Source organism: Theobroma umbraticum, unplaced genomic scaffold (assembly GCF_002168275.2).
Source record: "Theobroma umbraticum cultivar Fairchild unplaced genomic scaffold, ASM216827v3 scaffold_50.0, whole genome shotgun sequence".
NCBI classification, from domain to species: Eukaryota; Viridiplantae; Streptophyta; class Magnoliopsida; order Malvales; family Malvaceae; genus Theobroma; species Theobroma umbraticum.
In genome coordinates, this window is record NW_018397261.1 from 7,589,864 (window position 1) to 7,612,578 (window position 22,715).

The 22,715-nt window shown below is 37.4% G+C and overlaps 5 protein-coding genes across 8 annotated transcripts; 3 read left to right on the forward strand and 2 right to left on the reverse strand.

Moving 5' to 3' along the window:
* The first annotated feature begins 183 nt into the window (after positions 1–183).
* LOC110418547 (uncharacterized) lies at positions 184–6,945 on the forward strand. The gene is made up of 14 exons (XM_021431305.2): positions 184–430; positions 1,961–2,072; positions 2,710–2,822; positions 3,243–3,365; positions 3,469–3,674; positions 4,252–4,327; positions 4,712–4,798; positions 4,886–4,966; positions 5,085–5,117; positions 5,514–5,567; positions 5,656–5,697; positions 5,796–5,874; positions 5,966–6,036; positions 6,485–6,945. The coding sequence occupies exons 1-14, from the start codon at positions 263–265 to the stop codon at positions 6,569–6,571; spliced, it is 1,332 nt and encodes a 443-aa protein (XP_021286980.1). The 5' UTR covers positions 184–262; the 3' UTR covers positions 6,572–6,945.
* A 2,125-nt stretch (positions 6,946–9,070) lies between these two features.
* On the forward strand, positions 9,071–10,220 carry LOC110418259 (UDP-glycosyltransferase 92A1-like). Its single transcript, XM_089783801.1, has 2 exons — positions 9,071–9,761; positions 9,976–10,220. The coding sequence occupies exons 1-2, from the start codon at positions 9,071–9,073 to the stop codon at positions 10,218–10,220; spliced, it is 936 nt and encodes a 311-aa protein (XP_089639927.1).
* A 357-nt stretch (positions 10,221–10,577) lies between these two features.
* Positions 10,578–15,320, reverse strand: LOC110418258 (Transducin/WD40 repeat-like superfamily protein). Of its 3 annotated transcripts, XM_021430932.2 has the most exons (6): positions 14,945–15,320; positions 14,015–14,266; positions 13,140–13,280; positions 11,975–12,715; positions 11,046–11,298; positions 10,788–10,940 (listed from the first exon to the last, which is right to left on the reverse strand). In XM_021430932.2, the coding sequence occupies exons 1-6, from the start codon at positions 15,059–15,061 to the stop codon at positions 10,924–10,926; spliced, it is 1,521 nt and encodes a 506-aa protein (XP_021286607.1). In that variant the 5' UTR covers positions 15,062–15,320; the 3' UTR covers positions 10,788–10,923. The 3 variants fall into 3 exon arrangements, with proteins under 3 accessions (XP_021286608.1, XP_021286607.1, XP_021286605.1); XM_021430933.2 differs by lacking the exon at positions 11,046–11,298 and having other exon boundaries at positions 10,578–10,940; XM_021430930.2 differs by having other exon boundaries at positions 10,795–11,298.
* A 1,549-nt stretch (positions 15,321–16,869) lies between these two features.
* Positions 16,870–20,572, reverse strand: MEF9 (mitochondrial editing factor 9). 2 transcript variants are annotated; one of them, XM_089783735.1, is made up of 4 exons: positions 18,529–20,572; positions 18,279–18,432; positions 17,508–17,674; positions 16,870–17,390 (listed from the first exon to the last, which is right to left on the reverse strand). In XM_089783735.1, the coding sequence occupies exon 1, from the start codon at positions 20,570–20,572 to the stop codon at positions 18,599–18,601; it is 1,974 nt and encodes a 657-aa protein (XP_089639861.1). In that variant the 3' UTR covers positions 16,870–17,390; positions 17,508–17,674; positions 18,279–18,432; positions 18,529–18,598. The 2 variants fall into 2 exon arrangements, with proteins under 2 accessions (XP_089639861.1, XP_021286557.1); XM_021430882.2 differs by having other exon boundaries at positions 17,477–17,674.
* Positions 20,573–20,764: 192 nt separating this feature from the next.
* On the forward strand, positions 20,765–22,629 carry LOC110418220 (pentatricopeptide (PPR) repeat-containing protein). The gene is made up of 2 exons (XM_021430883.2): positions 20,765–21,052; positions 21,147–22,629. The coding sequence occupies exons 1-2, from the start codon at positions 20,765–20,767 to the stop codon at positions 22,227–22,229; spliced, it is 1,371 nt and encodes a 456-aa protein (XP_021286558.1). The 3' UTR covers positions 22,230–22,629.
* Positions 22,630–22,715: the final 86 nt, after the last annotated feature.

Here is a 22,715-nt window from a genome sequence, read left to right on the forward strand (position 1 = left end):
CTTTTTAAGTAAAAAAATCATGTATTAATTAATGAGTCAAATACTCAAATCCATTATCAATTTATATCTAAGTGAATTTATAAAAACTAAATATCTAAGTATTTGTTTTCTATCATTTTCAGAATAAAAAGGGGATCCAAACCCATACAACATTTACTTATAGGCTGGTAATTACTTATGGTAGTACTATTTAAGGGAAAAGTTCCAAGCGTTGCTCAGCCATAGCACTTGCTTTTTTTTCATTTGAGAGAGAGAGATAGGGATGGAGAAGAAGCTAACAGCGTTAAGCCATCTTTTCGTGACGGTTTTCCTGTCAGGTTTCGCATCCTTCATTGTGATTCCGGCCATTACCGATGTTACCATGTTCGCCCTTTGCCCTGGTACTGATGAATGCTCCCTCGCCATTTACCTCTCTGGATTACAACAAGCTGTACGTTTTTTCCTCAACTCTTTAGTTTTCCTCTTCTCCTGCTATCCTCTTCATTTTTTTTAACCCTGAAAATTCTGGGCTGTTGCATTCCTTGCCATTTTCTTTGTTCTTAACAAGAACAACAAACAAAAAATAAAAAGAGAAAACTCTTTCTTCTTCTTGATCCTCTCTTCTCAAAAAACGGAATATGAGAGAGAGAGAGAGAGGTTCATGGTTCTTCTGTTACACTAGAACATGCAACTCTACTTCCCATCTTAGATACACGTACGTGCCTCCACAACTGCTTCAATTTCAGTGCTAAAGGGTTCCGGAATCCGGGGAATGTATCCTCACTCCTTGTCAATCTCATTTTCGCGTCTTCCAGCATAGAGAAATTAGGAATAAATTATGAAAACCCATTTTTTGGCAACAAATTAAGAACCCTTTGATTCTCACGATCACTCCTAGTGTACAATCCTACTATATTAACTTTTTTGACTTTCCCTCCTCTGGGGTTTTCACTGTTCACCTCATTCTCTTCGATGTTAATTTATGATAAGGTAGTACATGTGGAGAAGTATGGACCTTGCAAGGTTTTTTCTAGTTGAGTGACCATATGGATCACCATCGTACCTACCGTTCAAATCAAACCTAACAAATATCGGGTGCTTTTTCCTTTTGGGTGATATTTTCCATGGGGTTATTAATGCTCAAGTTGTCCCTTCTAAGCAAACAGATTCCCAATTCTTGCATACTGCCATATTGGATAATTGGTAAGTGTACAAGCGATTTGTACATGTCTCATTCCTATGCACACAAAGACATCACAATCGCACAAACATTTGAATTTGTTGGTCACTCGAATGTGACTCTGTTGCGTGACTTTTGAGGAGAAGGCAAGACCTAATTATGAATGAAGCAACTTGCCACAGTGTGGACGAAGGGTCATGTTAACTTGTCGATTTCATGTTGTCCACTTACAATTTAATGTTAGTGCCCTTTGCAGTTTATCTTTAGACGATATTTCATTGCAAAAAAGTTACTAAAATATTTATAGAAAAAAGAGGAAAAGGCGGCTTAGATTTTCTGCCCTTGGAGTCTATTAATTATACAATATATAATTAATATAGTAGCAATTTTGATTATATGCTATAAAATTTTAACCCTCTATAGTTTGTTAAGCCATGTCACACATACACCCAAAAAATAAATCATGTCAAATGGTGTTATGAATCAGGATGATATTTTTTTTAATTAATAAAAAAATTCAATACCTTTTTGGGTCAATAATCGTAAAAAAAGAAAAAGGAAGAAAAACCCATTGTCATAGTTGAAATTCATAGTAAAATATCAGGAATCTTAGATATGGGTACCAAAGAATCTGAATTCCTCAAAGGATAAGATTGGGTTCTAGCCCAAAAGCACAGTTTGAAATAATTTAGCGAAGAGTTAATTGAGTAATTGTTCATTATTATCAGCATGATTACATAAATATCTTCCAGACGAGGTGCCATTAAGCGCTTACTTGTGACTGGGTCTGGTGTGATGCAGATGATAGGACTAGGGACGGCCTTGATGATGCCACTGATCGGGAATCTGTCGGATCAGTACGGAAGAAAAGCTCTGCTCACATTACCTATGACTTTGTCCATTATTCCCCTTGGTATGAAATCGAAATAGGAACAGTAACTGGTGTTTCATGACTGCTTTCCATCATTCCATGGTCCTATCTTTGGTCCAAAACATGTTTTTTTGTAAGCTTCCATGCATCCATGGCATGCTTGTCTTGTGCCTATTGGTATGGGACCAATGGGTTAAGGGGTGACAAGTCACCTCATGATTACTTCATTTTCCAACGTAACCTGATTAAGCATTATCAGGGATTGTACCTTGAATCGGGTTGGAGCAGAGAAAAGTGTTGGTTGACTTTTTCAACGGATGCCTTCCGGCATGTCGTTAACAGGGTGATGTGGAATGGGGTTCACCATTGACGTGTGCATTAAGCCATCTGCTTTAGTTTAACTTCTCTGTGCTATTTTACGTTCTCTTTTACTTGAATATTCGCATCCAATTTCTCATTGAGCAGTTTGAGTTGAGTCCTTGTCACTTTTGTGCTGTTCACTACCCCTTTGCTTCCCATGCGAGCATTAAGGTACAAACTTCTTTATGAAAAGTTGTCACATCTTGATCATGTTACTGCCGTTGCCTTTAAGAAACTGGCAAAGGCTAGAGTCCTGCTTTTCATTTTCCTTTAAACCAATTGCAAAATCTTTAAAGTTAACATGACTATCTTCTTGCAGCTATATTGGCATGCAGCAGAACAACCAATTATTATTATGCCTACTATGCACTCAGGACCCTCACTGCCATGATCTGTGAAGGGAGCATTAACTGCCTTGCTCTTGCATATTTGGTAATAACCCTGAATCATCCTTAACTGCTTTGTAATCTTGGAAGCAAGCACATATTCTCCGGCATCATACTTGATTCAGTGTTGAACTATTAGTGAATGAAGTGCAGGCCAGTTTTTAACATATCGGAAGGCATCCTTCTATTCCTATAATAGGATATGATACTCCTAACCCCTCTGACTATTAGTGACATCTTATATCAATCCATTCTAAAGCACAGACAAAAATGACTTTAGGAAGAGTTGACTATATGCATTAGATTAACAAAAACACCACAATATTTACAGAAAAGAGGTAGAGGCTTAGGTTGCAGCCCTAAAACTGAAACAGAGGTGTTAGAATCCATGCTTGGCTTTACCAAATGTATTATATTTTAGCTGTTTACACTTTTATTTGCTAAAGTTGTGGTCTTTGCTTGGCAGGCAGACAACATTTCAGATAGCCAACGGGCATCTGCATTTGGAATCCTTTCAGGAGTAAGCTCGGGTGCATTCGTCTGCGGAACCTTAGCAGCTCGTTTCCTCTCCACTGGTTCCACATTTCAGGTTTTTCCTTGAGCCTTGTCTAGAACCCCTAGACTGTATCTTTGTTCATCATTGTATATCAAAATTTTTGCTACAATTTTTTGTTTTGTTTTGATCCTTTCAGGTTGCTACGTTTGTATCAATGCTTGCAGTAGTGTACATGAGAATGTTCCTTGAGGAAAGTATACCTGATCAAGTTGATGGAATTTCACAACCAATCCTGCAAGAAGGGGAAGATGTCATTCAAAAGGATGGTAATGCACCTAGAAAGATGCCAGTATTCAGGAAAATTCCATCCGTGGGAGATATTATTAGCTTGTTGAAGAGCAGGTAAGGTTTGCTATATATTTCCCAGCACTTTGGTGGTCAAGTGAGCTCAATTATGGTCTAATGCAAATTGAGTTGCGCTCATTAGACTATGCTGATTCCCCCAGCCCTGGCCAACCTTTTTGAATGGAAAATTTTCAGTAAAAAACAAATTTTGAAAGAATTAAGGGAAAATTTTGAATAAATAAAATTTGTGAAACTTCTTTTAACTAGTTGTGATATGGTATATCTGCAGCACTTTAGACATTCACGAAGAATCTTCAGATCTTCTTTGCTTAGAAGCTTTGTAATAAGTACTTATCGAGAAGTTTTCTTCCATCAACTGAATTATAAAAAGGAGATCAGAATGAAAATAATAATCATGCAACCTTGTGAATATATATATGTATATTTATCCATCCCACTATCAAAAAAGAAAAGAAATCCATCTCAAGGACTAGTAAAATTAAGCTATCAATAGCCGTGTAGATTCCTTTAAAAAGTGAATGCATAAGTTGTTTTCATGGCCTTATCCTCAAAATAATTTGATGTACTTGTATTATTACTGTTTGAGAGATGATTAATGAAGTTATGGTTGCAGTCCATCATTTTCCCAAGCAGCAGTTGTTGCTTTCTTCAATAGCCTTGCGGAGGGTGGGATGATATCTTCATTAATGGTATGACTTCCTTCTCTAAGTGTGAACCTTTACCAAATAGAAAGTTTAAACAAGATTTTTTTTTTTAATCTCATGATGATCCAAATATACATGGTTGAAAATGACAAAAATCAATGATTCAACAGCCAACAACTCTTCAAATCTTTTATTTTTTCCAGAAATGGCAGCTAATGTTTCTTGTAACACCTAAGAGCAGTTTATGAAGCAGAATAGTGGTAATCAAATGGTTACAGATTTATCAAAAAATTAAGATATGAAAAGTGGTTGTTTAATAAACTGATCAAATTGTCTGTTCAAGTTTATGCTTGTGCATACCACATCCTCAAGTACAATCTTGTGATCAAAGAGATTAAGGTCTCTTATGAAAAATTTTCTACCATGCAGTACTATTTAAAAGCCCGTTTCCACTTTAACAAGAACCAGTTTGCTGATTTGATGCTAATTGCTGGAATTATATCAACGATTTCACAGGTATGTTTTATTGATGCATGGTGCATTTCTCATACTATTCGATTTTCTCATTTTTGGTTTATTGTTTTATGCTTCTGAATCCTGCAGTTGTTTCTCATGCCCTTATTGGTATCTCCCTTAGGGGACGGAAAGTTGCTTTCAATAGGACTCTTGGTCAGCTGTGCAAACGTAAGAGTTGTATTCTCACCTGCTCTACCCTTATTATTACTCCCTCTGATATTTAGTCCTTGCAAGCCGATGACATTGTAACCATGTCACTGATGAATTTGCACCTGGTGTTATGCAGGCCATTCTTTATAGCATAGCCTGGTCAGATTGGGTAATTTGCTTGCTTCATTTTTCTTTTACTACTAGACTACTAGATCAGCAGAAAAAATTCTTGTTCTGTCAGTTATGTCGTTAGACACAGAAGTAACCTCAAAATCAAAGTTATGTCACCTGGATTTTCGGAACAAGGTGACATGGCAACTGCCTTGAGGAAATAAAAATCATCATATCAGATAAAATGGAGAAGTTAATAGCATTACTTTTAAAGTTGAATGTTGATTGAGTTGTGTTTACAAATAATGCTTTTGCACCAAAGGTCTCTATTAGCAAAAATTAGTACCAAGCTTTGGGAACTGTATTTATATTTCATTACTCTAAATGATTTGATATTTGCTTCTGAGTATGCCTTTCTGTATGTAACTTCGGGTGGAAAGACATTTTCATGCAGGTTCCATATGCAGCTACTGCATTGTCAATAGTGATGGTCTTTGCACCACCATCTGTAAGTTTTTTTACTTCCATCTCGTTGCAAGCTTTGTTCTGTTAGCTGAAACACTATGTCTGTTGATTGAATTTTATTAATTATGCAGCTACGCAGTATTGCATCAAAACAAGCTGGCGCCAGAGAGCAGGTAATTCTAGCATATTGGATCTTCACTCTTGCTCCTTTCTCCTGTTTCAATCCTCTTCTTCATGCATAACTTTAATTGATCAAAACACATTATATCAGGGGAAGGCTCAAGGATGCATCTCAGGCATAAGTTCCTTGGCCAACATCATTGCTCCATTAATCTTTAGTCCTCTGACAGGTGTGTAAAGACTGGTATTTTCGTCCCTTTTTCCAAAAATTTCCCTTTTATTGACAAATGTCATTGACCACTTCTCCTTCTGTTCATACAGCATTGTTCCTGTCTGAAGATGCACCATTTCATTTTCCCGGCTTTAGTATTATGTGCATTGCGATCACATTGGTATGAACTTTTACCTAGTAAGCTACTATATGTTGTCAATAAACTTCTCATGTTTCAACATTGAACATATTGATTATCCATGCTGTTTGACCAGCATCAGCACCTGCAACAGTTAGTCACATTGCTAAAAACCCTTTTCTGGTTATAAGTTCTGCATTCATCAACAGCAACTAATTTGCCAGAGCAGCCTAAACCCGTCTTTAAGAATGCCAAAGCGAATAGGATATGGAGATTGAAAAATGTTAATAGGGCAAAAGCTATTAATATAACTAAGATTGATCCAGTCTTCTATCTGTCAAAAACTGAACTTTCATTTGACATAAGTAGAAAATCACTAGAGCAGAATGATCCTGCTGATAGCGTAATACCTCCATTTAATCATTGTTTTTATCTATCACTTGCAGCTTCATTTCTTATGTAACTAAAACGAGTTTTTTTTTTTTAACAGATGATTGCCTTCGTTCAGAGTTTGATGATAGGAAGTGCTCCTTCAACTTCAAGGGACAAAAATAGCAGCAATTGCGTGGAGGTTTAGTAGTAATGATATATACTAATTAGTAGAAGATGAGCGTCTCGATTGTTGCAATTAAATACACTCAGTCTGTAACTATGTAGCACGCAGATGCTCCAATGTTCTTAGCCTGGCAAAAGAGTAGCAAAGGCGATGTTCAGTTCGTCAATAAGATTAGTTGACCCTTTGGGAGGTTTAATTATAGAAACAAAATGTAAGATTAACTATAAGTCATATATAGCCAGGGTGGGTTCTCTCAGTGAAACAATTCCCACAAACATTTCAAATTATTACTCTTAGTGTATCTATAATTTCATTTCAATTCTGTCTGGACTAATGTGCAATTCAAGCACTGCAGTGTCATGATAATTATCAGGTTTTTGTCAAGTTTATCAGCTGATCAGCTGCAGTGTCATGAAGTAAATTGCAGTTCAATTTGCAGATTATGATATTCTGGGGTTTTTATCTCAAGTTTAAAAACCTTTTATTTTCTCACATTTTAACATATGTTAACAAACTTTTATAAAATGAATCAAAGGTAGATCAATACAGCCATTCCTAGTGTGTTGCTGGTAATTGCTCAGGTTCTTTTTCTTAGTGCAAGGCATGATCTTTTCTTGGAAAACATTGTTGGCATGCCCAAAATAGTGTATAATTAATTGTATTTCCATGCAAGCGTAAACGTAGAGAACAAGAACATTGAGCTCACAACTGTTTCTTGTTGAACATTAAACATGTTTAGTTGTGGGTTGTGTTTTTCTCCTTTGTATCAATGCTGTAGAAAAATGTTGAGAATTGAAACTACATTGGGTATGTTTTGGCACCATAAGTCTAGGGTGCTTTTTTGGAGTTAATAGCTGCAAGGAGATTGGGATTTGCTTAACGTTACGTGCTGCAGATGAAGGCATGGAGCATTATGGCTCCTTTTTTCAGATGGAGCGGCTAGAGGAAAACCGGGTCCGGGAGGAAACATACACATTCATCCCAATGAGCCTTAACTCAAGTGCTTCACTGTTCTGCTACGACAATAAGCCCAACAAATGACCCCAGCATTAACAGACTTCCATTCCAGGCTAATAAAACCTTGCTTCCCCGGCGCATAACCCGCTCAAGTCTCGTTCACATTCCAAATCTTGAGTGCTCTAGTGAACCTCCTCCAGTAAATCGTTTTGGTCTGAAACTTCCTTCTTTTTCGCTAGAGCGTCTGCCACTTCCTTTCTTTCTCTGGGAATATTGTATATCTGCCACACTCTCAGCTTTTTCTTCATATTTTCTATCTGTAGCATCATTTTCTCATAGCCCAAGGAGCAAGGACAGGGTCTTTGAATCATCGGCCAACATTACTAGAATCAGATTCTATAATCAGGTTGCGAGTTGCGGCCCCTCTACCGCCCACGGTTTCGCAAGGTTAGAGTCCATTAATCCCACTGCCTTCGAGAAACGAATGAGACTCGTCATTCTCGTTCCTTAACACACGTCCAACACCCGCTTGTTTCGATTCCCCACGAGCTGCTCAATGACATTGAATTTAGGAATCTGAAGGCAGACTCATTCTCTGTGGGTCATAGAGCTTGCACCCAAGTAGCGACCCGCAATCTGGAGTTGTCAAAGACCTGATCTACGTCCCACACTTTCTCTTCAAACACTATTTTGTTCCGCTTCAACCAAATTGTCCAACATGTCGCAAAGAACACCATTGTCCATATTCTATGATTGCCTTCCTTGACACAGACAGTATTTGACACCATCTGGCCCAAACAACCTAGGAATTCTCACAAAGAAAGAAAAGATGCGGAACAGACTCACTCAGCTTTTTACACCATGGACGTACAGCTGCACCACGCTGAACGTAATTCGTCTTTGACCTGCAGAAGTTGCCCACAGAAAACCTCGAGCTTATACGAGGCAAGTCCAGCTCATACAAGTTTTCAAAAGATAGATGTGTTAACATTTCTCTGCACATGACTTTATCTTCTTTCTCTCCCCCGACAACATATTCACTCAACAGCCGACATCTGTTCTCCCACTGGCCCAACTCCCATTCAAAGAGATCTCTCCTTAGTTAAATTTTCCAATTCCAACGCTCCCCCACCCATTCCCCATATTCACACACCCTCCCATTTTTCTTCCTCTCGTGACTGTCATAGCTATGGATGACGCGGAAAGCAGAGAAAGCATTGTGATGTTCCCATTCATGGCTCATGGTCACCTCAATCCTTTCATGTCATTTGCAAGGCAACTAGAGGCGAAGAAAAGGCTATGCAGTCACCATTGTCAACACCCCTCTTAATATCCAAAAACTGAAATCTTCACTCCCTTGTAAAACCAACATACACCTAGCAGAAATCCCCTTCAATGGGACTGAGTATGGACTCCCACCAGAAGCAGAAAACACTGATACACTTTCTTATGAGTTCATAGTTCGTCTCATGGAAGCCTCTGAATATCTTGAATCCCCTTTCAAGAACCTAATCCTAAACATCGCAAAGAAAGAAGGGAATTTTCCTGTGTATTATCTCTGACATGTTCTTGGCATGGACAGTCAAGGTTGCCGATGGGCTTGACATATTTCATTCGGTTTTCGTAGCTGGGGCTGCTTACAGCATGGGCATTTACTTTTCCCTCTCATCGAACACAAACCAACGCGTTACTGAAGAGGAATTCTCACTGCTTGATTTTCCTGAAGCAGCAAAACTTCACCAATCACAACTTGGGACTGATCTCAAGTATACAGATGCCATCGCATCTCTGTTCCGTTTTCGTGAGCGCCAGTTCTTACTCTGCTTACGCTCTGATGCTATATTGCTCAATAGCATAAAGGAGTTGGAACAAATTGGTGCAAAATATTTTAGCAGGAAAACGGGAGGGAAGCCCGTGTGGATGGAAGGACCAGCCTGCTCAATTGCTAAGAAGGATGAATCTACGCAACAAGGCACGTTAACAAAGAGACTCTCTTCAAATTTTAACGACTTGTCTTCATGGCTAGATGCCCATCCACCTGGTTCAGTTCTGTCTGTGTCTTTTGGATCGCATAGCACCATCTTAGCTTCACAACTGAAAGAATTGGCGATGGGCTTAGAGGCAAGTGGCGTAGGTTTCATTTGGGTCATTAGGCCACCCCTTGGCTTCAACGTGACAGAAGAACCCAAAGCTGATGAATGGCTGCCTGATGGGTTCGAAGAACAAATTAAGAAGAGTAAACCAAGGCATTTTGGTCCGTCAATGGGCTCCCCAAGCAGAAATTCTCTCGCACAAATCGACAGGTGCCTTTCTTAGCCATTGTGGTTGGAATTCAGTGCTGGAAAGCTTTAGCCATGGGGTACGCATCATCTGCTGGCCGTTGGCTGGAGAGCAGTTCTTCAACTCCCACCTGCTGGAAAAGGAAGTAGGTGTTTGCTTATAGGTTGCTCGAGGGGTTGAAACCGCAGTGGTTCAGCGGGATCATATTGCAAGAACAATCAGCTTGGTCATTGGCAAGACGGTTAAAGAAGGGCTAATGAGGTGGCCGGTCCGTGAAATTCAAAAGAAAATGGAAGATGCAATCCTGGAAAGGGGAGATTCCAAGGGATCGTCCGTTAAGGCCATGGATGAATTCCTCCTTAGAGCAGCAATAGGGACAAAGAAAAAGCATTCTGTAAATTCAGAGGAAGTAAGGAATGGAACTGAATACTAATTTCATTTCACCAAAGCTACTTCTTAATAATAAACAAGGTAATCCTTATGAACCACACTCGTCGAGAATTTCTCAGCAATAAAGAAATCAACACGGTTTTCACATCTACAGCATGCAGAGTCTTTTAATGAGAAAAGCATGTAGATTCTATGAACGCAGAAAGGAAAATAAAGCCACAACCTTCAGAATGTTAGAGAAAGCAAACAGGTGAAGGCCAGCTGCTCTCTCGATGTTAGAAAAATAGTTAATAAATGAGGCATCCTGATGTTAGAAGACATCATGATATACACGCATGCATCATATAGTACACTAACAAGTGATAAATAAACAGCAGAATATTATGGCCACATAAAAAAATAAATAAATGAGAAAGAAATTAAATATCTAATAAAAGAAGCAGTGGACATAAAATTTGTAAAACGCCACTCAATATAGTTTTGACTTAAGCCCTATGTTATGTACAATTATTAAACAGGGTTCCCACAACATGATCATTCAACTAAAGAAGTCCTCCGGACCAGAGGCATTCCCTCCATCTGAAGAAGCATCACTATTGGCATTGAATGTCCATACAAGATCTAGAAGTTCCCCTCCCGCTGCTGATGAGTTTTCTCCATTCCGCTCTGGGCTACTCCCCCACCTTGGCAGTGAAAATAAGTGCAACATCAGGTCCTGCGGCGTAGTTACTCGATACATCCATCCCCTAGGTTTTGGTTTGAGCTGGACACAGAAAGTGCAAAATTACAATCATCGTTAGTTATTAGCATCATAAACTGACAAGAAAGTTTTTAGCTTTGTCATTGCTATCATCAACATCATTATCACCATCATTGTTGCAATCACTATCGTCACCACCGTCAACATCTTCATAGCCATCATCGTCATCGTCATCATCATTGTCATCATCTTCCTCATCATCAATTTCATCATAAACATCATTGTAATCATCATCAATGTCATCCTCCTCATCGTCGTCCTCCTCATCGTCATCATCAATACCAATAAAATTATTATCATCATCATCATCCTCGTCGAATGCAGCAAAGGACAACCAACGAAAGAGGGCTGGTTTTGGAACCTTTTTCAAAGAAGTAACGGCAGAGAGATCAGCTCCTCTGCTTCTCATACATCTTTAGAATGGATATTGCCAACCAATCCGTGTGAATTACGCAATTAAGAACAGCAAGCCTGTGTTGGCATTAAATAAAACATTCCTGGGATTCCCTAAATTGTAAGCTACCTTGGCATCTAAAATACATGTCAGATTTCATTTCATTCGCAGAATTCCTAGGAGTACATGAATATTTTAGAATGCCAGGATGGGTGGATTGAAAGAGACCACACAATAGTTAATCTGAAAGAAACATTAAACAAGAAAAGCTGACTAAAAGCCATTGGAGCTCAGGTCACTACATCTCAAGTCCAAATCTCAAACCTTCCCTCCTATCACAACAGAATTTTTTTTTAAAAAAAGAACTGAAGTACCAAAGCCACATTGTAACAGGCACTTCTATATCTTGAACCAACTCATAAATACTTGCTTCTATTGGAGGAGAGATAAACAATATGGAAAAAGGGTGTGGGCTCTTTCCACCGTTTTGTCCTAGCATCACACAGCATGTTGATGAGGCAAAACGCATTTGATGTCTTAAGCTAGCTTATTTATAACCCAAAAAGTAACACTAGTGTTATTCTTTTTTTTTTTTCTTCTTCAAATTTTTGTTTCTGTAAGAGATTAAAAGGACATGGCATACCTGTTCAATGTTTGTTGGAAGAGTAGCTTTATCAATAGCCTTTGGAGTCCATATCTTGATGTCCTTCTCAATTCCACTGCTAGCAAGAACTGCGCTATGAGGATGAGACTCGATACAGTTGACTACATGCTTATCTGCTTCCATAACACGAATGACCTCTCCGCCTTTCTTCTTCCAAATAAATATTCGGCCACAGTCAGATCCACTAACCACATACTCAGATTTAGGTCCAAAGAAGCTCACACCCTTCACCGTCTCAAAATTTCTGTGTCCTTTGTAAACTTGGGGACTAGCTTTTTCACCAGCTTCCATAGCTGATGCTGACGCGGCTGAGTGATCACGTCCCATTTCACTTGCTTCACTACATGCAGACAAAGGAGATGATGGGACTGGATTGGGGCCCAGTCCCATATCCTGCGTAAAGAGATAGATGAATTCATCATTGTAGGAGACGAGAAGCTCACTCTGATCTGAAAAGGCCAAGCCTGTTATTCCAACATGCTCATCACCAATCAAATGAGCAGGGCAAAAGTAATCTGTAGGTTGACCAAATTCAGTTGAGCCATCCCACTTATATTTGCGAATATCATAAAGGCGAGTATACTCATCCGACCCTGCAACTGCGAAGAGATTTGGGTTCCTTGGATCAATTGCAATGGCATTGAGATGGATAACTGGCCTTGTATCATCAATTGGAAGGCATGTGAAAAGTTCTGTAGCGGCTGCAGTCCTAAGATCAATCTGAAATGCAAGTAACAGTGTCACAGGGCTGTATAAGTCAGCTACATTAAAATCGAGGTAAAAATCAGGTTACCAGAGAAAAGGTCAGCATACAGCAAAAATACAAGAAGATTAACATGAGAACGTAGAGTTGGGATTATGTTCTTCCATTAAAGACATGACTTTACCTGGCACAAAGACATGTGATAAGAAAAATAGGTACAGTAAGAAAAAGAAAACATAAGTGGACAAGAAAAGAATCAATTGCAGACAACCTGAAATCAAATTTGAACTCCTCAAACTGTTGTTCAGCTCAGCCACATATAACTTAGTAAAAGTTTTCCATAACCAACTGTTTTTGCTTCAATCCTATGAATGTTCCTAACTTATCAACTAAAAGAATTTAAAGGAAATAATAATGACTTCGAAGTCAAACACAACTCACATGCTGCACTAATCCATCTTCACCGCAAGTGTAAAATATATGAGGGCTTCCTGGTTCAATGGCCAATTTATGAGCTCGTCCCTGATGTTTGGCCAACAACCTAGTTTTGACCCCACGTTCCAAAATTTGAGCATGTCGAACCTACAATTAAGAAACAGTTCTCAGTTAGAATTGAAACTTCTTAATTCACTATACACAGATCTTTGCGTAAGCACATTGTTAGCGGCTTAGTGCTCTTTTTTCCCTTAAGCCTCATTTTCCTTCTTAACAAAGAAAGAGGCAGAAAGAAGATATGATAATGCTCATCCTGGAGGAAAATTAAAGTTATGCAGTTTGACAAAATTGTTATTTTGTCACTTTTCACCATATGGATATATGACAGAGAGTTCAAAGAATTTACAATATTGATAGATTAAAACTTAAAATCTTTTCATGTAGAGAAAAAGATGGCAAAAAAATTAGGAAACCTTAGCTTTTTAACTTACACATTACATTCAAAGAAAAAGAAAAGATTAGCTTACCTATACCTGAGCCAACTCATTCAAATTTGAGTTGTAAACCAACTCAACCGTTGCCATAATTAAATATATAAATAAATACAAATCCTATAAGCAATTTTATCTTTAAAAAGTAAAATGATATGAAGTCTTTCATACAGCATAATCCAGACTTGAAATAGAAATGCTTCTACTGCCTGGCTCCAGAAAAATTGTTTATTCAATTATCTAAAGTTGATTTTTTATGATAAAATCATTAATATATGCACTCAAAGGGGCAAGGTGTGTCTAGAAAATTGTTCACTAACCAGAAGAAATTCTAAATTAGTCCTAACAAAATTTTCGAAAAAATGTTGCATGCCTAAATAAGAAACTCACCTGCCCATCTGCAGCACAAGTAACCAAGCTCCGATCATCAGTGTAAGGCATGATTTTTGCTTGGAAAACATTGTTGACATGCCCTGACTGGAAAGAAAGCTTGGCATGCCCAGTTTCCCAATCCCAGAGTACAACCTGCTTGTCATCAGACCCAGAGACTAAAATGTTACCATCAGCATTAAAGCTCACTGTGTTTACACAACCTCTGTGCTTTTCAAGTTTCTTGTAGATTTCAAGTCGGAGCACAAGATCCTGGAACATCAAACAATTAACTAATCAAAACCAACAGCAACATGGAAATTTGTAAGGGATAGCAAGTTCGTTACTTCCACCATTTAAACATTTGCTGGCTGGTTTGTCACACATATTATACCCATATTAACATGCAAAACAATGTAATAAGCATATCCAGTCATTCAAAACATTAAGGCACAAGTTAGCAAAAGGAGCTAATGCTGATTAACAACAATTACAACTGTTCAAAAGAAGAAATGCTGACAGCGGAATTTCTCAATTAACTATACAATTGCTTCAAGAAAATATTGAAAGAAAAAGATCAAAATTTTCTTATACAATCTTTGTAAAAGAAGACATCTTTATCATTGCTTCTCCTATCACTAATTCTCAAAATTTATCACCCATCATTTTATTTTTCCAATCCCAGATCAATGACAGTTATAAATTAAAAAAATCAACTAAAATCTACCAATAATCAATCAAGACTAACTTCACTTAAATCACAACAATAAATGTAATTACCCAGAACCAACTTCATAAACAATATATAAATTATATACTTATCATTCACTCGATAAAAAGAATTGGAAGGCACCATAAGAAAATAAGGATCTTTATTATTTTGTGGAAGACGAAGAAGAAGAGAGAGAAACAGGCATAAGGTTATCCAGGATAAGAGTAAAGAATTAAAACCTCCGAAGCAGCGAGCCGGTGGGCGAAGCTCCGAGTCGAGAGTTCCCCGACTTCCCGTTTCCAAACATCAACCACCGCCTTGTCCACGCTCGTTTTTGACCTTTTATTCTTCCTCATCAATTAAAATTTAAAAAACAAAAAAAAAATACCAACTAAATTCAATCAACTTTGAATCGTAATTGAACCTCGAAACCAGCCTTGAAAAAATGATGTTTCTGTAATGTTCGCGACTCAGTGAATTGGAGCGAGTCAATGGAGAAATCAATTCCCTTTTTCTTTCTGTGAATGTATTGGTTTTACAGTTCTCCTTTTTATCTTCCTACCAAAAAAATAATGGAAATAAATGGAAAAGCTTTCCCTCTGGCGTTTTTATGTGTTTCTGTGCGTAACCTTCTGTGTTTATATGTACACGATTCCACGTACGCTATGTTGGTATTCGATTTTCGGCGCTGCTCGATTTAGTACTAGCCTCATCTTCCATTAGGTTTTGACACATGGCATTATCAACGGTCCAAAAAAAGTCTTGATCTTCAACTACGTTTTCACACGTAGCAATATCAACGGTCAGAGGTTTAACAAGTTTTGATTTTTTTATTGGTTCTTTATTATATTTTCATTTTAATTTAAAAAAAAAGAAATTATCATAATTTCTTTTAACAATTTGAAGTATTTTTTTGAATGTCTTCGAATCCAAATTAAAATCCGAAATGTTTTAACAAAAAACACATACGTTTGTTACTGAATTAAATTTTGATATTTAAAAAAGTTTAGATTATTATGATTCTATTGAGAAAGGAATAATTTTTTTTTAAAAAAAAATTTCGTGAGTTATTCATGTTTTAAAAACAAAAAATATATTTCATATACAAAATATTTGGAGAGTTTTTATATTGTACCACGTAGTTACGTTGCTCAACTGCCACGCGGTTTCAAGATCGGTAAAACCACCAAGCAAATACTTTTATAATAATTATAATATAATTGATTAATCAAAATATATAAAAATTAAAATAATTAATAAAATATTTACTTATTCTCTCAAGCTTAATAAATATTTATTTTCTCTAACCTTTACATCTTTATTAATTTTTAACTATTTATCTTATTTTTTATTAAAAATATATAAAAATAAAAAATAATTAATAAAATAATATATTTTCTCATTTTTCAATTTCAAATGCATATATTATTTTTAGAATAATGTTAATAATTTCAATAAGTATTACTTAAGAAAAAAGAAGTTTTTCAAAACTATAATTAATAAAATCTTATTTAAAATTGACAATGTTTCAAGAAAAAGTAAATAAATTAATTATATTATCAATTGAAAAAAAATATTAAATTAACTTAGTTATAAAAATTTAATTAAAAATTTTACATCTTAAAAAGTTAAAAGAAAATTATAATAAAGAAATCTTATTTAAATATTTTATTTTTAATCTTTAAAATTATTGAGCCTATTACGTGGTTTTTAATTTGAAAGGTCTACGGCATAGCTTTCAATCTTCTTTGTTTTGTCTAATAAGATCCAAATTATAGAAGTTAAAAAAAAAACTATTTTATTGCACATGCATAGTATATAAAGGCAAAGTATCAATTCTGAAAAACAACAAAAAGTGAGTGAGTAAATCTATCACCATCAAATTTAAAATATCTATCATTGAATAAAATATTTATTTTTAATAAATTTATTTTAACAAAAAATGTTCTCAAATGATGAGAAAATAAAAAATTTGATGACAATAAACTTAAATTAAAAAAGTAATATAAAGAGTATTTATATCTTAATATTTTTATATAGTATTAAGTTTAATTTTGTTTACTGTTAGACTAACAATGTTAACAGTTCAAAAGTCAAAAATATCATTTTGAAAAAAGAAGAATTAAAGTATCTTTTTGAAATATTTTGAGAAAATATTGTTGAATTCGCCCCAACCTTTTTAGTGTCTTTACATGTTTAGACTTGAGGAACACTTCAAACAAGGTTATTTCATCAAGGCAAACATGGAATGATCACATGTTTCTAAATTTGAAACCAGTATGTCCCCATGTCTCACAAGATGCCAAGTTTAAAATGACAAAAAGATGGACAAACTAGTAATGCAATTCATGTGAAAATGGATAGAAACACCATGTATCTGACAGTCCAAAATTCATAAGCATTGCTGTGGCAAGGAAGAAGATGAAGAAGAAAGGATGTAGCAGATTCTAGTAAGTACCAATCTCTGCCATGTCTTGAGTGAAACCCAAAGGTTGCAAGCAGTCACATTTGAACAGACAAGCTAAGCTTTATGATTTCGAAGAAGCAAGCCTTTCACAGTTAATAATGAATCATGGTGCAGAAATTTCTTCCTTGAGCAATGCAAGTTGTAATACAAGATGACACAGTTCCTCATTAGAACCACCAAGGGAGCCCAAGATGTTGCTGAGCGCCAGATTGTAAAAGCTGGAAAATTGTACAATTCCAAGCTATAAAATGTAAGGCTATTTTTGAAAATTGACAAAGCAGAATAATTGTGGGAGAAAGTCCACCTCATCATAATTATGCATAGAATTTTCTTGCCTTCGAGGTTGATCAGAATCTCCAAATATGTATGGCACGTTAAAGTTTGCATGATGGTCCACTAATCGGGCGAGGATCTTGTGCCTCCATCCTTCAACCAGTTGAGGAAAAGTCAGAACTATTCCAGCACCACCTGGCAACAATTGCTCCAAACTTGTGATAGTCCACTGCATGAATCAGATACAATTTACTATCCAAAGATTTACCCATGAAAATAGTTGAGGAAAAGCCATATATATTTTCAGTGAAACAACATAAAATAAAAACACAATGGTTGGTCTGCATAGTTTAATTGTTTTCAAGTTGTCAGATTCAAGTTGGTTCACTGCCAGAACATCAACCATGAATGAAGAGAAAACAGGTGTTTAAATTACTTAAAGAGTATTGAAAAATTTTCAACTTGTTTGACATAGCATACAAAACACTTCTATTGTCCATACATTTAAAATCATCCTGGTAGAATAATATAACATTAATATTGTGATGATTCCAATCATTGCGATTTCATATATTTTTGGCAAAAACAGTTTCCTAAACAGTCAATTCATATCCTTCAAATCATTTGGAAAGCAAAAAGGAAACCATCCAATAAAACTAACATCCACACCAATATGGTAGTATATTACTCATGAAATAGCCAGCCAGGTGCCCTATCCAGTAAACTTGAGAAAGGAAAAGTAGCGGATTCTGTCCCAGATAAGAACAGAATGTTCAGTTCAAACAATTTCTTGGCATCTTGACTTGAATCACTCAAGTCAAAACTCTAAATACCTTGTCCATGGAGAGCTTAACAGGCCAATAAAGATGATGAAAAGTAAGTTCTTCAAGCCAGCTGGCTTGCTGATGTTACTTTTTACCCAATGTAATAAGAATTATGTCATCGAATATGCTTCTTGTTTTAATCCTGAAGGAAAGGAGATTGTGCCTGAAAATAACAAAGAAGCACATCAGGAACATAACAAAGCAAAATGTTCCTACTTTTCCTACAATGCCAAAAGAAAAAAAATCAAATCGCTCTTACATTCAGTTAGTCATTATAAACAGCTCTGAATTAAATTTGGAGCAGTCAACTACTATGTGCATTCTTCCAATCAGCAACATGAGGGATCTATCCAACTGTATGCTGCTTGCTTCCTTATTTTGTTTATTTCCATCATTTCTCTAACTTCTACAGCATCATCCCACTGTCCTTTGTCAGCGTACATATTGTAAAGCAATATATATGGGGCTGAGCTTTCGGGTTCCAGACTCATCAATGCTTCAGCAGCAACTCGAGCCAACTCTACATTGTTATGCACCCTACAAGCACCTAGTAATGCACCCCACACTGCCTTATCTGGCTCAAATGGCATACTCTTGATCAAATCCATGGCTTCCTCAAGTTGCCCATGCCGACCAACATTGTCTACAAGGGAAGCATAATGTTCAACCCTGGGCTCAATGCCATATTCATTAACCATGGACTTAAAATATGCCCGACCTTCACCAACTAATCCTGCATGGGCACATGCACTTAAAACAGAAATAAATGTTATATATGTTGGCTGAACCTTATTCCTCTTCATCAATTTAAAGAGTTCCAAAGCCTCTATAGCAAAACCATGTGATGCATAGCCGCCGATCATTGCATTCCAAGAGATTACATCTTTTGGTGATTTCATCTTATCAAAAATGGTCCGTGACTCAATTATTGCCCCGCATCTTGAATACATTGTAATTAGGGAGTTCTTTATAGGTACATCTGGAATTACTGTCTTTGACACCAGCTGATGAATCTGCATACCTAAGTGCAGATCCACAAGCCCAGTAGACACGCTGAGGACTGAAGAAAAAGTATGTTTATCAGGTTTCTCTCCTTCAGCTTGCATCTGAATGAAAAGCTTAATTGCTCCTTTGTAATCCTCATTTTTCTCATACCCTGCTATTATGGAGTTCCATGAAACTAAATGCTTCTGGGGCATCTTCTCAAATAAATCACGAGCAAGTTCTAACCTACCCAGCTGAGAAAACCCTGAGATCATTGAATTCCAAGATAGGCTATCAGGCCTTGGCATTGTATTAAACAGATTTGAGGCCTCCTCCATATCTGACATCTGAACATAGCCATTAATCATGGTGTTCCAAGAAATTGTATCTCTTTCCACCATTTGGTCAAAGAGCTCCCTAGCAGAAACAATATCTCCTGCCTTCACATAACACATTATCATTGAATTCCATGACACCGCATTTCTTTCAAACTCCCCATTTCTCCCTTCCTTTTGAACACGGTTATATGGGATTTGATCAAAAAGTCTCCGAGCATCATCTACCCTTCCCTTCTGACCATACCCCGCAATCAAAGTATTACAAGCTTGAACCAAACCTTCCCTCCAACCGCCTCTATTTCCACATTCAATCAAAACACTGGCAGCTTCATCCAAATCCCCGTTCTGAACTAAACCAGACACAAATGCACTAACGGAAGCAGAATCCCGTTCAGGCATCCTCTCAAAATACTCAGTAGCACTTACAGTATCACCATTACGAAAAAACCCAGTAATCATAGCATTCCAAGAAACCACATTCCTTTCAGGCATACTCTCAAAAAGCCTTATAGCTTCATCCATCCTTCCATTCTTGGCATACCCACTAATCATCGTATTCCACGAAACGAAATCTTTCCCGGGCATTTGATCAAACAACTTTTTCCCTTCGTCAAGAAAACTGTCCCCCAAACACGAAGCGTAACCCGAAATGATCAAGTTCCATGACACGATATCTCTCTCAGGCATTTCATCGAAAAGCTTTCGCGCCTTGGCAATTTCTCTTCGTTTGACATAACCACTTATCATTGAATTCCACGTCACCGTATCTCTTTGCGGCATTTGATCAAACACGGATTTCGCTTCGTTAAGTTTGCCGGTTCTTATCAAATGGGAAAGCCTCTTGTTCATTGTATATGAGTCCGTGGCATTAGAAGAAGCTGCCTTGGATCTTAAACTGGACGCGAAACGAAATGACCCGGGGAGTGACCGCCGCAGAGCCATGATTCTAAAGGCCGAAACGGCGACGTGGAATCTCCCCATTTCCGTTACTAGCTGCAGCCTGCAGGTGAATGGTGATCATCGGACAAGCATTTGTAAAAGAACACTCGTTGAGTCTAGCGTGGCAAGTCGACGTGTCAATCCTGTTCTTTTATTTTCTTTTTCTCTTTATTTTTCAATAGAACGACACCGTTGTTATATGTTACGAGACAAACACTTCGGGGAGAGGATCAGATGATAGGAAGCTTAACTCTAACTATTCCACCGCCATGGAACCACCGCCACCTCCGCCCAACTCCACCATCAATCAAATGTGAAAGTGGAGGAGTACCACTAACAAAGCAAGGTCACCGCTTCTTCTCTTCACTGGCTGCAACCGCCGACGTTAACGACCCCGCAACCGCTAACCGGTTGATAAAGAAATTCGTAGCATCATCGCCCAAGTCCATTGCTTTGAACGCGCTCTCTCATCTTCTCTCTCCCCGCAATTCTCACCCTCAACTCTCCGCTCTCGCCTTCCCCGTAAGTCCTCTCTCTCTCTCGCATATGTTATTCCACGTCAGCACGTGTCACTTCTATTTAAAATTCAGACATGTCGCCGTGTTCTGTTTTACAGTTGTACACTAAGATAAGTGAAACATCATGGTACAATTGGAACCCAAAGGTAGTTGCAGAGTTGATTGCTTTGTTAGCTAAACAAGGGAGGTACGATGAATCTGAAGCTTTAATTTCTCAAGCTGTTTCAAAACTCAAGTTTCGAGAGCGGGATCTTGTTCAATTTTTTTGCAATTGGATCGAATCTTGTTCCAAACATAACTCCAAGGAAGGGTTTAACGATGCTTACCTTTACTTGTCTGAACTTACTTGTAACTCTTCATCTGTGTATATCAAACGCCGAGGTTATAAATCAATGGTGAATAGCTTATGTGAAATGGATCGGCCTAATGAAGCTGAGAATTTGGTTGACGAGATGAGAAAAAATGGGCTTAAGCCTACATTGTTTGAGTTCAGGTTTATTTCATATGGGTATGGGAAGTTGGGACTTTTCGAAGATATGGAGAGAATGGTGTGTGAAATGGAGATTGAAGGTTTTCAAGTGGACACAATTTGTTCAAACATGGTCCTTTCATCCTATGGGGCTTACAATGCATTTTCCAAGATGGTTCCTTGGCTTCAAAAAATGAAGACTTTGCAGATTCCTTTCTCAATCAGGACTTATAATTCTGTCTTGAATTCCTGTCCTGAGCTCATGTCACTGGTACAAGGCTTGGATAGTGTTCCACTTTCACTCGGGGAGTTGGTTAAGATTCTGAATGAGGATGAAGCATTGCTGGTACAAGAGTTAGTTAAATCCTCTTCAGTGTTGGATGAAGCAATGGAATGGAATGGAACAGAGGGAAAGTTGGACTTGCATGGCATGCACCTTGGTTCAGCTTACTTGATAATGCTGCAGTGGATTGAGGAGATGAAATGCAGGTTTAAAGTTGAAGAATGTGTGATTCCAGCACAAATTACGATTGTTTGTGGATCTGGAAAGCACAGTAGTGTTAGGGGTGAATCGCCAGTGAAAACCCTGATGAGAAAAATGATAGTTAAAATGAAAAGTCCAATGAAAATTGATAGGAAAAACATTGGTTGTTTTATAGCAAAAGGGCAAGTTGTGAAGAATTGGTTAATACCTGATGGTGAAGGAGAATGATTCATTAACAGATTCGAGTTAAAATATTTGATGGAACTGAAATCTGCAAGTGCCTCAGCTGAATGTGGCATGCAACTGCACCTCGCTTAGCTCAAACATCTTTATGGAGGGTATGAAGATTAGAAGAATCCCATGGAATACAGGCAGGGTAGGCCTGTCCTGACCTCTTGGACGGTACTATGTCTTTTGGGATAACTAATTGTCTGATGTCGATCTTAGATTCTGATCATGCCTGGCAAACAAGGGTAGATAAATGCTAGTTTTAGCCAACCTGACCCCAACAATAACCTGTTGATCCGAGAACAAGAGAAAAGACCACTGTTCACTATTTTGAAATGGATTCCTTTGGCAATAAAACTCTCATTTATGACCTGAGAACAAGAAAGAATATGAGTCCTTTCTGCTTTTTTTTTATTTTTATCTTACTGATGCTGGTTTGGGTTAGTTTGTGGCACTCTTGGGTTTATATCAGAGATCATGAATTAT

Coding starts and splice junctions, on each gene's coding strand:
- LOC110418547 (XM_021431305.2), top strand. CDS start 263: ATGGAGAAGAAGCTAACAGCGTTAAGCCATCTTTTCGTGACGGTTTTC. Junction 3,675..4,251: donor ATTAGCTTGTTGAAGAGCAG/GTAAGGTTTGCT, acceptor TTATGGTTGCAG/TCCATCATTTTCCCAAGCAG. Junction 5,698..5,795: donor AAGCTGGCGCCAGAGAGCAG/GTAATTCTAGCA, acceptor ACATTATATCAG/GGGAAGGCTCAAGGATGCAT.
- LOC110418259 (XM_089783801.1), top strand. CDS start 9,071: ATGTTCTTGGCATGGACAGTCAAGGTTGCCGATGGGCTTGACATATTT. Junction 9,762..9,975: donor GAGTAAACCAAGGCATTTTG/GTCCGTCAATGG, acceptor TTGAAACCGCAG/TGGTTCAGCGGGATCATATT.
- LOC110418258 (XM_021430930.2), bottom strand. CDS start 15,061: ATGAGGAAGAATAAAAGGTCAAAAACGAGCGTGGACAAGGCGGTGGTT. Junction 13,281..14,014: donor CTTGTGCTGCAGATGGGCAG/GTGAGTTTCTTA, acceptor TCTTAATTGTAG/GTTCGACATGCTCAAATTTT. Junction 11,299..11,974: donor TTCCAACAAACATTGAACAG/GTATGCCATGTC, acceptor TCTTTGAAAAAG/GTTCCAAAACCAGCCCTCTT.
- MEF9 (XM_089783735.1), bottom strand. CDS start 20,572: ATGGGGAGATTCCACGTCGCCGTTTCGGCCTTTAGAATCATGGCTCTG.
- LOC110418220 (XM_021430883.2), top strand. CDS start 20,765: ATGATAGGAAGCTTAACTCTAACTATTCCACCGCCATGGAACCACCGC. Junction 21,053..21,146: donor TCTCCGCTCTCGCCTTCCCC/GTAAGTCCTCTC, acceptor TCTGTTTTACAG/TTGTACACTAAGATAAGTGA.